This window comes from Balaenoptera acutorostrata, chromosome 5 (assembly GCF_949987535.1).
Source record: "Balaenoptera acutorostrata chromosome 5, mBalAcu1.1, whole genome shotgun sequence".
NCBI classification, from domain to species: Eukaryota; Metazoa; Chordata; class Mammalia; order Artiodactyla; family Balaenopteridae; genus Balaenoptera; species Balaenoptera acutorostrata.
In genome coordinates this window covers 110,784,872-110,799,236 of record NC_080068.1, presented here as the reverse complement: position 1 = coordinate 110,799,236, position 14,365 = coordinate 110,784,872, and the positions used below count along the sequence as shown (strand labels likewise).

The window sequence follows — 14,365 nt, the reverse complement described above, 5'->3', positions numbered from 1 at the left end:
TAATTGCTAAACACATGCCAATAATCACCATGTGGAAATGGTTACACATATTGTTAAGAGAACTAATCATTCAGAGATTACTTTAAGATAACTCAATCTAAACAAAACACACAGGCAACAGGAACTAGCTCAGAAAGGAGTTTGTACAGATGTAAAAAGCTGTGACTACCATCTCAGCATTTAAAAACTACAAAAAGCAATAAACATAAATTCCAGAGTCATCAGCTTCCCTGATATGTCAAGACCATGAAAAGCTTAGCACCAACTTAATTATTTTATGTTTCATTAATTGAGCTTTTGAACTATAATAATTGTAACTATCACCTTTAGTGATGCAAAAACTAAAGTATAACTTTGCAAATAGGGATCAATTAATTTTACAGAGCTAATCAACAGAGAAAAGTGGTTTGTTGATTTGATAGGAATGATCTTGGAAATAATGAAGATGGATCCTCAGGTCTGTTCTTCAAATACTGGAGGGTTTGGGGGGGTTCTTTAAAACATGTTTTACTAGTATGTTTCTTTCTGTTTATTCAATAACCAACTTACTGACCTCCTACTCTATGCCTGACATTTTTCTGGATGGTTGGAATATAGTAGTGAATAATAACAACAAAAATCTTGATTTCATGATGCTTACATTTCCATGTGGGCAGAAAATAAATAATGTACAGTATATCTGACGATGAAAAGTGTTTTGGAGAAAAATAAAACAAATAAGGAGACATCTGAAAGATTTGAATAAGATGAGGGACCAAGCCATGTAGCTACCTGGGGAAAGAGACAGTGGCTCAACTAGGGTGATTGAGGAGGAGCTGAAGTACATGAGGTTAATGAAATAATGAGAGGCCATTGTAAGGACCTGTATCTGTATTCTGGCTCAAATGGAAAGCTTTTTAATAGTTTTTTGCAGAGGACTAACATATCTGACCTACATCACCCTGTAGGCTATAACTGAAAATAGACGGAAGAAGGGCAAGGGCAAAAGCAGAGCGATCAGTTAGAAACCTTTTGCAATTACCCGGATAAGAGACGGTGGTGTCAGGACCAAAGTGGTGGAGGTAGAGATGATGAGAATCACTCCAGATATATTCAGAAGGTACAGCCACTAGGATTTTCTGAAGAAGATGTATGCAAAAGGGAAATCTAGGGAGAAGACTGGGATATACATTCTTCTCCCCTGGGACATGTTAGTGAAGAAGTCTCGTAGGTAGCTGGACAAGTGACTGAATAAAATAGCCAAAGGAATGAACATGGAAAGAAAAAGAGGCCAAGCATGGAAAAAGAGAAGAGGTCAAGGATCAAGGTCTGAGGTATTCCAATTAAGAGGTCAGGGAGGTGAGGAAGAATCAGCAAAGGAGATGAGCAGAGCAGCCAATGAAGCATGAGGACCACCATGCAAGTGTGGTGTCACAAGCCAAGTCAAAGTTAATTAAGAAAAGGACTGAGAACTAACTAGCCGTGGATTTAGCTACAGGGAGTAAATTGGTGATCTTGACCAGAGCAATTATGGTGGAATAGTGGAGAGAGAAGCCTGATTGAAATAGGTCTTAAGGAAGAGAATCAAATATAGACAGGCTTTTTTTTTTAATTAAAAAAAAATTATATTAGTTTCAGGTGTACAACACAGTGATTAGATATTTTTATACATTATGAACTGACCACTGCAATAAGATCATTTACTGTCTGTCACCATACAAAGTTGTTACAATATTATTCACTGTACTCCCTATGTATACATTACATCCCCATGACTTACTTCTTTTATAGCCAGAAGTTTGTACCTCTTAAACTCTTTCACCTATTTCGTCCGTCCCCCCACCCTCCTCCCCTCTAGCAACTATCAAACTATCAAACTGCAGTTTGTTCTCTGTATCTATGAATCTCTGTTTTGTTTTGTTTGCTGTGGTTTTCAGATTCCACAAAGTGAAATCATACGGTATTTGTCTTTCTCTGACTTATTTCACTAATAAGCATAATACCCTCAAGGTCCACAAAGATTTCATTCTTTTTAATGGTTGAGTAATATTCCATTGTGTATGTGTGTGCGTGCATACGCGCACGTGCGCACACACACACCACACACATACACGACATCTTCTTTATCCATTTATCTATCAATGGACACTTGGGCTGCTTCCATATCTTGGTTATTATAAATACTGCTACAATGAACACAGGTGTGTTTTCCGAGTTAGTGTTTTTATTTTCTTCAGATAAATAACCAGAAGTGAAATTTCTGGACCACATGGTAATTCTACCTTTAGTTTTTTGAGGAACCTCCATACTGTTTTCCATAGTGGCTGCAACAATTTACATTCCCACCAACAGTGTAGAAAGGTTCCCTTTTCTCCACATCCTTGCCCCATTTACAACTGCATCAAAAAGAATAAAATACCTAGGACTAAATTTAACCAAGGAGTAGAAACGCCTGACTCTTGAAAACTCTTTGTCACTGAGGAAAGAAACTGAAGATGACACAAATAAATGGAAAGTTATACTGTGCTCACAGATTGGAAGAATCAATATTGCTGAAAGGTCCATAGTACTCTAAGCAATCTATGGATTCAATTCAATCTCTATCAAAATACCCGCAGCATTTTTCATAGAAGTAGAACAACTAATCCTAAAATGTGTATGGAAACACAAAAGCCCTCGAATAGCCAAAGCTATTTTGAGAAAGAAGAACAAGGAGGGGTCACAACTGAACTACACTGAACTTGAAACTATACTACAAAGCTGCAGTAATCAAAACAGGATGGTACTGCCATAAAACCAGACACATAGATGAATAGAAAAGAATTGAGAGCCCAGAAATAAACTGACACTCATAGCATCAATTAATCTATAACAAAGGAGGCAAGAATATACAATGGGGAAGAGACAGTCTCTTCCATAAATGGTGTTGGGAAAACTGGACAGCTACATGCAAAAGAATCAAACTTGACCACTTTCTTACACTATATACAATAATAAACTCAAAATGGATTAAAGACTTAAATGTAAGTCTTGAAACCATAAAATGCCTAGAAGAAAACACAGGCAGTAAACTCTTTGAGGTCAGTCTTAGCAATAGTTTTTTTGAATGTCTGTCCTCAGGCAGGGTCAACAAAAGCAAAAACAAACAAATGGGACTACATCAAACTAAAAAGTTTTTGCAGAGCAAAGTAAACCATCAACAAAGCAAAAAGGCAACCAACTGAATGAGAGAAGATGTTTGCAAACTTGCTGATAAGGGGCTGATATCCAAAATATATAAAAACCTCAAATCACTCAATACCAAAAAAAAAACCCCAATTTATTTTTAAAGAATAAGTGGGTCCAGAAGCTAAAGACCTTCACATATCATACATGCTTTGAGATTAACCATAAACTCATATTTACTAATAAGACTCAATATCAACAGAAATAAGCATGATCTTAGAAGTTAGAAGTCTAAATGCAAATTCTCATTTATTATTAGACCAAAACCAGTGCATTCTCAAAAAAAAAAGAAAAGGTATCAATGCCTTTGTCTCCTGTAATACTGTTTTCGGTTGCTTGATGCTTTAGGGACCAGTTACCATATTTAAATACTAAAATTTATGGCTTCACACATTTAAGATTTTAAAAAGTAGTGGGGAGAGTTTTTAGCCATTGTTATAAAAATATGATTTGGCATCTTCTAAACTCTATGGAAGTGATGGTTTTGTAGTTGGAGAAAATAGTTATTCAAGGCCAAATAGCAATTCAAAGGTTTGAGCCCCAGTTGCAATTTCTATACCACACTTAATATACATAACATAAAATGTAAATCTCTAGACACTGAGCATATCAAGTGAACATCAAAATGTACCAGCAGACATCTTAAGCTTTAAAATGTAAAACATATGCTGAACAATACAGTACTGATAAATCATGGCTCTCTCTGGGAAAAGGAAAAAAAAAAACAAAACAATAAGACTAATGGTCTGTTGCATACATAGTATTAACTGTTATTTCCTTTTAGATTTACTGCTACAGAAGCAGTAACCTATGTGGAAGCATAAGTAGGATGAGTACTAACAGACCTCATGTCCCCAAGTTTATCAATTATTCGATGCTGTTCAGCTTGGTTAAGCACTTTATAAGTTATAAGAGAATAATTCAAACAACCTCATAGGCTACTTTAATGTTAGGTTTTTCCCTTTCACTTTACAAATTTTTTAATATGTTACCTACATATTCATGTGGTAAGGCACAAGGAGAAACTATGACTATGAAAGAAATATTAGACTTTGGAATGATGTAAACATAAACACACAAACAGCCAAATAGATTGGAAGATTCAAAAATATAGTAAAGGCAAGAAATCCACACTGGGCTATTAGCATCTCTAATGCTAAATCACTGAGTAACTAAAAAAAAAAAAAAAAAAATTTCAATATACGTAACAGTAACATCCAGATAATAACAACTGATTCAAGTGCTGAAATATTTATCTGTTAATTCTATAAGATAAGGGAATGAAAGCTGTCATAGAAATAAAAGAACTATAAGCCTTCTCTAATGATAGCCCATATGAATTCACAGCAAGCAACAATCAACAAACAAAAATGCTGATCGTATTAGAGATTCAGGCACATCTACTGTTCGATCCTTCTACAAACTCTGTATAACCTTAAACAAGTAACTTAAGTACTATTGGGTCTCAGTTTCCAAATTTGTAAAATAGTGGGTTAAAGTAGATGATTTCTTCCAGTTCTAAACATCTGACTCTACAATTTATATCAAAAAATAAAACTTAAAATGTACTCACCTTAAATATTTAAATAAAAAGGAAGGCAAATTTTAATCTGAAAGGGTAAACCAAGATTTTTGGTTTTTTTCTTCAATGTGTGCTGAATCTTAAAAGAAAAAGTTTGCTTTTATTTTCATTCCATTCCAACTTAGTGAAATAGAATTTCAGGTTTGTCAGGTACACACATGACGGCCTACCCAAAAGCATGAGGTTTGGCAAAGTGTTTTGATATCCTAGTAAGTAGAGTGGTGATCGTGTGCTCCTAGAACCAAAAGCTATCATGCTGCTTTGAGAAATGATTGAGTCTGGGATTTTCCCAAAACCTGCTTTACCAAAAAAGGTTCTCAGAGCACAGACCATCATTATCTCCAATCTACCAAGGTTCAAGACATACACATGGATTCAAAGTCACAGATACTTGTTAAACAACCCCATGTTTTTTAGATTAGTATACTTTTTATTAGTAGGTGGGAGCTGAGTTTCATGGAAGTTACCCATGCTTTTATCCATTTTTTAAAATCTTATTATTCCAACGTTAAAATTCTTCATGTCTTAATATTTCATCAAACACAGTTAACATAGGATTAAAAAAACACGACTATATAATCATATCAGCCTTGCTATTCCATTAAAACTCATTTGTTTTTACAAATACATCTCCAAATAAATTTTGACTTTTAAACCTAATCCTACTTGTTACCCTAATTTATTTCTGCTTTTCCTTACTCCAGTCAAATGAACATCCTCTGTAAATAGTCTTTTAATTTCTAACTGTTTTTACTCTTATGAGGTCTTCAACTTTTATGAAAGAAATATTTATTCTACATCTGCCAAGCATCCTTTCTTTACTGCTTCAAAGACCTATTTGAAGAAATGTTCTCATGCATTATGAAGTTTCATCCATCTCAGGAGCATTTTACTACAGAAAAGAAGCAATATGAAATGAACTTTCCTGTTAGATTATTAAAATAAATATGAATTTCTACTTAGAGATTTCCTCTAAATCCTCAAGTCTAGTAAAAGCATGTGCAAGTATATTACTAGACCGACTTTGAGAATTATATATTTCCCCCTCCCTTTTCATCTCTTCATCTTTCTGTGTTGCATTCTGAGATAATCTACAGCTTAAATGATTTTGTAGCACATTAATTGGTTCTCTATCCTTATGACACTCTTCCGCTATGGAGGTATCAAAATTAGTATTTCACTTAGGGTAAAATCTCTCTGGTGTTTTATGAAATTTGAGTGTTCATGGGGACGGAATAGTTAGACAGTTGTGCCATCTTGAGTCAATCTCAATAAACTCAATTATATCACTAATAATGATCATTTAATGTCAAGTCTTACAAGTCATTTACAGGATTGACTTTAAATGTAAACATTCCAAGCATAGCTTTGAGAACAATGATTCCCAAACTATTTTAAATAATGACTAATAAATACTTACCAGGGAAACCATCAAAGGTAATTCTGTCTCCAGGAACAGACCCATCAGGAGGTGCCAAGATTTCAACTTTCTCTGGTGAACTAGCACACATCACCATTGCCTGAGATACTACTCCCCTCATCTTTGCAGGTTTCAGGTTACAAAGTAAAATCACCATCCGATTTTGCATCTGTGTGAAATATAAATTGATGATTAAAGATGTCTAGAGATTTAGAATAATCTTATCTAGAATATATTAAGGTACATCTAATATGCTAAATATCAAATGTCCTATTTTTGTGGCTGCTTTTATCCTTATCTGTGTCTAAAATCTTTTATGTTATTAAGAAGTCTTATATCAACATGAAAAAAAATTCTACAAATTGACAATGCATTAGAGATCAAACAGCAGAGGCAATAATATGTCACTTAAATATAAATAAAGAAATGGCTGAGTGAAACAGATTTGGTTTTGAATTTAATCTGCCATGTACTAGCAATGAGGCTGTATAAAGTTGATCTCCCTGTTTCCTCACAAAAGGAGGGAAATGATATTAAAGACTTGTCACAAGGATTAAATCATAACATGTATATAAAGCATTTAGCTTAGCATTAGCACTAAAATAAATGCACATATTTTCTCCTATATGTTTGATCATTTCCAATACTATGCAAGGTTCATTTCCTAAATTAAAAAATACTGATCATTTAACAATTCAAGCATTATGCACACTACAATGAACAATTATGGCTATTTCTATAATTTGTTAAAGAAGTACATAAATATTTCTTTAAACTTCAAATTTACTCCCAAATTCTATGATTAAAAAAAAATTAGCCTAAGGCTCAAATTTAAAAGGCCCCCTTTTTGGGCTTCCCTGGTGGCGCAGTGGTTGAGAATCTGCCTGCTAATGCAGGGGACACGGGTTCGAGCCCTGGTCTGGGAAGATCCCACATGCCGCGGAGCAACTAGCCCTGTGAGCCACAACTACTGAGCCTGCGCGTCTGGAGCTTGTGCTCCGCAACAAGAGAGGCCGCGATAGTGAGAGGCCCATGCACCGCAATGAAGAGTGGCCCCCACTTGCCACAACTGGAGAAAGCTCTCACACAGAAACGAAGACTCAACACAGCCAAAAATAAATAAATAAATAAATAAATTAAAAAAATAAAAATAAAAAAATAAAAGGCCCCCTTTTTGGAGGTCTTCATGAATTCTTATTCTCTTCAAACAAATAACTGTAAAATGCCACATATATGGGAACTTCAAAAAAAAAGTTATAGCAAATATGTATAAGAAAAACAACAGGGTTAGCTAGATGCAATCTGTTAAGAATCAGATGAGAGCTGTGGACCTGTACCGTAGAAAAATAAACAAATGTACAAAATTTGGTATGCAGTTTTGGGGAGCTAAGTGCTGTTACTTTATAGACTGCTTACTAGTACTGACTTGTTGGGTTAGATACAGATGTGTATATAAATAGCTTTAGTTATGGCTGTGAATGATAGCTTTTGGAAGAGAAGAAAAAGTCTAACTTATGAGAACAAAAAAGTTGAAGCTCCAATGAGGAGGAGTTTTTCCAATTTGAGCTGGCTCAAGATCAGTTGGTTCTTTTCTCCAGGGCTCCTTATGAACCTAACTTCCTAAGTAGTTATAAAGGAGCCCTGGTCCTATACAAAACGAACATTAAAAAGAAAAAGCACACACATGTGCCAAGTCTATCTTTTTTTCACAGATAAGAGAAATTTCTTCACTGATCTCCTTAATTCAATCTTTCTCCCCTCCACAAAGCAACCGGATGATACTACTAATATGTGAGACAGAGCATATTACCCCTTAGCTCAAAAATCCTCCAATGGCTTTCATCTCACTCAGAACGAAAGCCCAAGTTTTTACAATGATCTCTAACACCCTATATCATTTGGCATCTTTATCTCTGATTTCATCTCCCATGACATTTCCCCTTATTTAGTCTGCTACAGTGACACTGGCCTCCTGCTGTTCTTTGAACATCCCAGGTATACTTCTGATTCAGGGCTGCCTGAAAATGCTTTCCCACCAGACAGAATGACTTGCTTTCTTCATTTTCTTAGACCTTTACTTAAATATCACTTTCTTTGGTCTTCCATGGCCACTTTATATAAATGACAACATCTTCCTAGCCTCAATACTTCCTAGATTCTTTCCCTACTTTATTTTTCTCCTGATATCTATCACTATTTTACACACTATATATTATGATTTTCTGACTCCCTCATAGGGATATGAGCTTCACAAAGGCAGGGCTTTTGGTTTTTTTAAGCAAATCTATCTATCTATCTATCTCTCTATTTTAATTCACTTGCCTAGAATAGTTCTGGCACAGTGTAGGTACTCAATAAATATTAGCATCTAGAAATAGGAATGAATAAATGTAGGAATTTATGCAGGTTCACATAGCCAATAAGCAACAAAGTTGGCAAAGGACTGAGAGGGAGAACTATTTTAATGTTGAAGTCTATGGTCTCTGCAATGTCTCAAGCACTATGGGGCAGAGGAAATAGGTAAATGATGCAAATTACTAAAGAAGATGTCTAGAAACAGCAAATTAAAAACTATTACTGTCTTTGATTCGTTCCACGGTCATTGGAAATATAGATACATTTAAATATCTAAATAATAAAATACATAACATCAAATTTTTAATGAATAAAGGAATACCATTAAAAATTGCACATTCAATCTTCATGATCCCCTCTCCTCTTTCCTCTTCAGATATGAAAATATTTCTTGAGTTATAAAGAAATAAAACTTGCTTTCTTAATTTTAGATTGGTGCTTTCTGAGTTATATAACAATGATTTTAAAAATCAAGGAATAAAATTCCATGATGGAACAATGATGTTAAATACCAAACTAAAAACATTTTTAAAAATTGAGAAAAAAATAACATATTTCTTCTATGTTCATGAATTTGATCTTAATTTACAGATCTTTTGCAAGTTTTTGGTAGTTTTATGCACTTTTTGGTGGAATTCATTACATTCAAACCAATCAACTGAATTAATCAATACTGGCTCATGTTGTACAGTATGATACAAAATTACATGAAAAAACATTAAGAAAGAGGGAATGAAGGTGAAATGTATATGTAGAAATAATTTTAGCTATACAGATTACCTGTTCAAGAGGAACATGATTCACCAGGCCACTGACAACTGTTCTTAAGACTGTTTCTCCAACATCTACCTCTTCTATATACAAAGAATCTGCATCAGGGTGTTTTCTGGCAGTGATGATACAACCAATTCGAAGATCCAGACAGGATACATCAATAGGCTTAGAGTCAGCACTTCCTCCTGCTGGCTGTTGTTTCTTCTCCTTTTTCTCTCCTAAAAATATTTACAAATGGATAAACATCAGAAGTAAAAATACACTATGAAAATCTCTATAGCATTGATGCTGATGAGCTTAAAAGAAAAAAAAATGAGTGTTTATCTCCTATCTTCATTTAAATAACAAAGGAAAGAATTATTCATGTCACAATATTTGAACCCTTTTTAAGCTATTTCCCTGTTGAATTAACTGTCTATATCTCTAGTTAAAGACATAGAGTAGGTGTTGGTAATCTATAGCTCAAGGGCAAATCCAGCCCACTGCCTGTCAAAAAGTTTTATTAGAACAAAATCATGTTCATTAATTTACACGTTGTCTATGGATACTTTGGTACTACGGCAGAGTGGAGTAGTTGTAACAGAGACTTTATGGCCAGCAAATAACCTTTTAAAGAGAAAATTTGCCTTTCCCTGAAACAGAAGTGTAGAAAACCCTTTAAGATTTGATTTACTGTGACTCTAGAGAGTCATATTTTATTCTGATTATGTTTATAAAATTCTACTTTTATTTAAATGCTGATAATATAACTCTTATTAGCGTAAGATTACTTTAGCCATTGAGTCAAAATGCAACCTGTATAGAGTTCATATTCCTAAAGTTTACATTTAGCCTCTCTGGCAGAAAAAAAAATGTAAAACAAAACAAAAACTTATTTACCTCCCAATCTGTAGAGATTAAGTTATTATGGCTTGAAAACATTGTTTCTTAACTATTTCTTTGTTTTATCTTTGAACAAATATTTACTCAGATCTAAGGCACTGAAAAAAGTAAGATGAGTGGCCCATGCTAGCCAAGCACTAAAAATCTCTTTTAAGAAAGTCAGATGTATACAGTGAACATGTGATAAATATTACATACACAAAGAAATATAGAAGCACAGAGAAGAATAATTCTGCCTGGAGTAGGAATAGATGATTTTGTGTAAAAAACATTCACAGTTTACACAAAGATAGTTTATAAAAGAGGAGGCAGAGCTAGTTTAAAATAATGGACAATTCTTACTTTCATTAGCAAATTTTTTAAAAATACCATTTTCCATGTAACATATTAGCAAAGATTTTTTTAAAGAGTAAAAGCCCAAATGATATAGAAATATATATATAAAATTACTACAAAAATCTTAGTAGTTATCTTTGAGTGATAAACTATATATTTATTTTAAAATACTACATACATACTACTATAACAGCACAATATAGCTATTTTCATATACATTTTTAAACTTTACTCTCTAGGCATTTGAAATACCTTTATCAGGAATCCACATTCCAGAGGTGATTGCAAATATCAAAATCTATACCAAGAACTTTGTTAGTCATCATTAGGGATTTTAGAAATGTTTCATTAACAAATGAGTGATGCTTATAAGTGACAGTATAGAAAGACTGTATGGGTGCCACAACCCTTGTGTAAGCAGAATTTTGGAATCTGGCAATCTTAGCAGCCAAACACCAATGGAACAGCCTTCTAATCCAGCACTGTCCAATACAGTAGCTGCCAACCCCATAGAGCTATTTACATTTAAATTTAAAATAATTAAAAATTCAGTTCTTTAGTCATACTAGACACATTTCAAATGTTTAATAGCTCATGTGGCTATTGTCTACTGTGTTGGATGATGCAGCTATACAGAACAGGAAGTTCTATTGAACAGAGGCATTCTAGACCTAGATCTCCATTTGGTTTTGTGTGCTCCCTCCTCCTCCAAAGGAAGACTCTGTTGTCTCATTTGACTAGAAGGCTGACTGACCCCGCAGCCACAGTAATGCATCCTCTTTGAGGATGGACTTCACCAGACTTATAAGAACAGGCTGCATGACTGTTTTGTGCCTACTTAATAAAATTCATGAAGTGAAAGAATTAGTTTGAACTGCTTTCTTTGTAACCATACCACCTAGTGGTGAAGTTATGTAGGAGAGGATGTACAGCCCCTAACGACTTCTAACAGAGGCTACTGATGCTTACCAAAAGGAACTGAGAAGTGCTAAAATGGCTTAGGTTAGCTCACAGATCCCTGAGCCATTTTATATTTTCCAAAAAAATTTTAACTGAGTTTAAAAACTATGAGAGGCATGTATAATGAATTATAAAAGCACATTTTTAGACATGCCTGGGGAAATGAAGTCCAGAAAGGAATAAAGGAAAGTTAAATAAAAAAGGAGTCAGATTTATGATTAGAAAAATAGCTTTAGCAGCAATGGAAGGACAGACTAGAAAAAATGAGGCTTGAACATTAATTTAGATGAGCTCATGAGAACCTGAACTACCTGGTAGCACCTAACAAAATGGAGGAACAGAGCTGCGCTCCAGATACGTTGCGGTGGTAGGAATTACAGGCATACCTGACTTTATTGTGCTTCCCTTTATTGCACTTTGCAGATATTGCATTATTTAGAAATTGAAGGTTTGTGGCAACCCTGCATCAAGCGTCTCTTGGCCCCATTCTTCCAACAGCATTTGCTCACTTCGTGTCTTTGTGTCACATTTTGGTAATCCTCACAGTATTTCAAACTTTTTCATTATTATTATATTTGTTATGGTGATCTGTGGCTGTGATCTCTGATGTCACTACTGTAATTGTTTGGGGGTACCACAAGCCATGTCCATATAAAATGCTGAACTTAATAAATGTTGTGTGTGTTCTGACTGTCCACCAACCAGCCAACCCATCTCTCTCCCTCTCCTTGGCCTCCCTATTCCCTGAGACACAATATTGAAATTAAGCCAATTAATTACCCTACAATGGCCTCTAAGTGTACAAGTGAAAGGAAGAGTCACACATTCATCACGTTCAAAAGCTAGAAATGATTAAGCTTAGTGAGGAAGGCATGTCGAAACCCAAGATAGGCCAAAAGCTGGATCTCTTCTGCCAAACAGCCAAGTTGTGAATGCAAAGAAGTTGAAGAAAACTAAAAGTGCTACTCCAGTGAAGACATGAATGATAAGAAAGCAAAACAGCCTTATTGCTAATATGGAGAAAGTTTTAGTGGCCTGGATAGAAGAGCACACCAGCCATAACATTCCCTTAAGCCAAAGCCTAACCCAGAGCACAGCCCTCTCTTCAATTCTGTAAAGGCTGAGAGATGAGAAATCTGCAAAAAGAAAAGTTTAAAGCTAGCAGTGCTTGGTTCATGAGCTTTAAGGAGAGAAGTTATCTCCATAACATAAAAACTCAAGGTGAAGCAGCAAGTGCTGATGTAGAAGCTACAGCAAGTTATCCAGAAGATCTAGCTAAGACAATTAATGAAGTGGCTACACTAGACAACCAATTTTCAATGCAGATGAAACAGCCTTCTACTGGAGGAAGATGCCATCTAGGACTTTCATAGCAAGAGAGTAGAAGTCAATGCCTGGCCTCAAAGGACAAGCTGACTCTCTTGTTAGGGGCCAATGTAGCTGGTGACTTGAAGTTGAAGCCAATGCTCGTTTACCATTCTGAAAATCCTAGCGCCTTTAAGAATGATGCTAAATCTAGTTTGTTTGTGCTCTATAAATGGAACAACAAAGCCTGGATGACAGTATGTCTGTTTACAACATGGTTTACAAAATATTTTAAGCCCAATGTTGAGACTTTCAGCTCACAAGAATGATTCCTTTCAAAATGTTACTGCTCACTGACAATGCACCTGGTCAACCAAGAGCTCTCATAAAGATGTACAATGAGATTAAGGTTGTTTTCACGCCTGTTAACACAACATCCATGCTATAGCCCACGGATCAAGGAGTTTGACTTTCAAGTCTTATTCTTTAAGAAATATATTTTTTAAAGCTATAGCTGCCATACATAGTGATTCCTCTGATGGATTTAAGCAAACTAAATTGAAAACTTTCTGGAAAGGATTCACCATTCTAGATGCCATTAAGAACATTTGTGATTCATGGAAAGAGGTCAAATATCAACAGTAGCAGGAGTTTGGAAGAAGCTGATTCCAATCCTAATGTATAACTTGCAGGGTTCAAGATTTCAGTGGAGGAAGGAACTGCAGATGTGGTGGAAATAGCAAGAGAATTAGAATTAGAAGTGGAGCCTGAAGATGTGACTAAATTGCTGCAATCTCATGATAAAATTTTAATGGATAAGGAGTTGCTTCTAATGGATGAGCAAAGAAAGTGGTTTCTTGACATGGAATCAACTCCTGGTGAAGAGGCTGTGAAGACTGTTGAGGATAACAAAGGATTTAGAATATTACATAAACTTAGTTGATAAAGCAATGACAGGGTTTGAGAAGACTGACTCCAATTGGGAAAGAAATTCTACTGTGGGTAAAATGCTATCAAACAGCATATGTGCTACAGAGAAATAGTTTGTGAGAGGAAGATTCAATCAGTACAGCAAACTTCATTGTTGTCTTATTTTAAGAAACTGCCACAGCACCCCACCCTTCAGTAATCATGAGCCTGATCAGTCAGCAGCACTCAACATTGAGAAAAGACTCTCGCCAAGCAAAAAGATGATGACTTGCTGAAGGTTCAGATGATGGTTAGCATGTTTTAGCAATAAAGTATTTTTAATTAAGTTATATACATTATTTTTTTTAGACACACTGCTATTGAACATTTAACAGACTACAGTATAAACATAACTTTCATATGTACTAGGAAACCAAAGAATTCTTGTGACTTGCTTTCTTGTGATATTTGCTTTATTGCAGGGGCCTGGAAGTGAACCTGCAATATCTCCGAGGTATGCTTGTATAGGCTTTGGTAGCCAATTAAATATGAAATTGAGGGACAGGGACAAGTTAAGGTTGACTCTAAGATTTCTACTCTAGTTGCCTAAGTGGACTGTGATATACTCTGCACTTCAG

The 14,365-nt window shown here is 35.1% G+C and overlaps 1 protein-coding gene across 1 annotated transcript in view; it reads right to left on the bottom strand.

The window, feature by feature from the left end:
* AIMP1 (aminoacyl tRNA synthetase complex interacting multifunctional protein 1) overlaps positions 1-14,365 on the bottom strand; it is a 36,659-nt gene that overhangs the window by 3,503 nt on the left and 18,791 nt on the right. Inside the window, exons 5-6 of the mRNA XM_007190995.2 lie at positions 9,342-9,553; positions 6,207-6,375 (exon numbers count right to left, since the gene is read on the bottom strand). Coding sequence (XP_007191057.2) covers positions 6,207-6,375; positions 9,342-9,553 — 381 coding nt within the window. The remainder of the gene's footprint in view (positions 1-6,206; positions 6,376-9,341; positions 9,554-14,365) is intronic.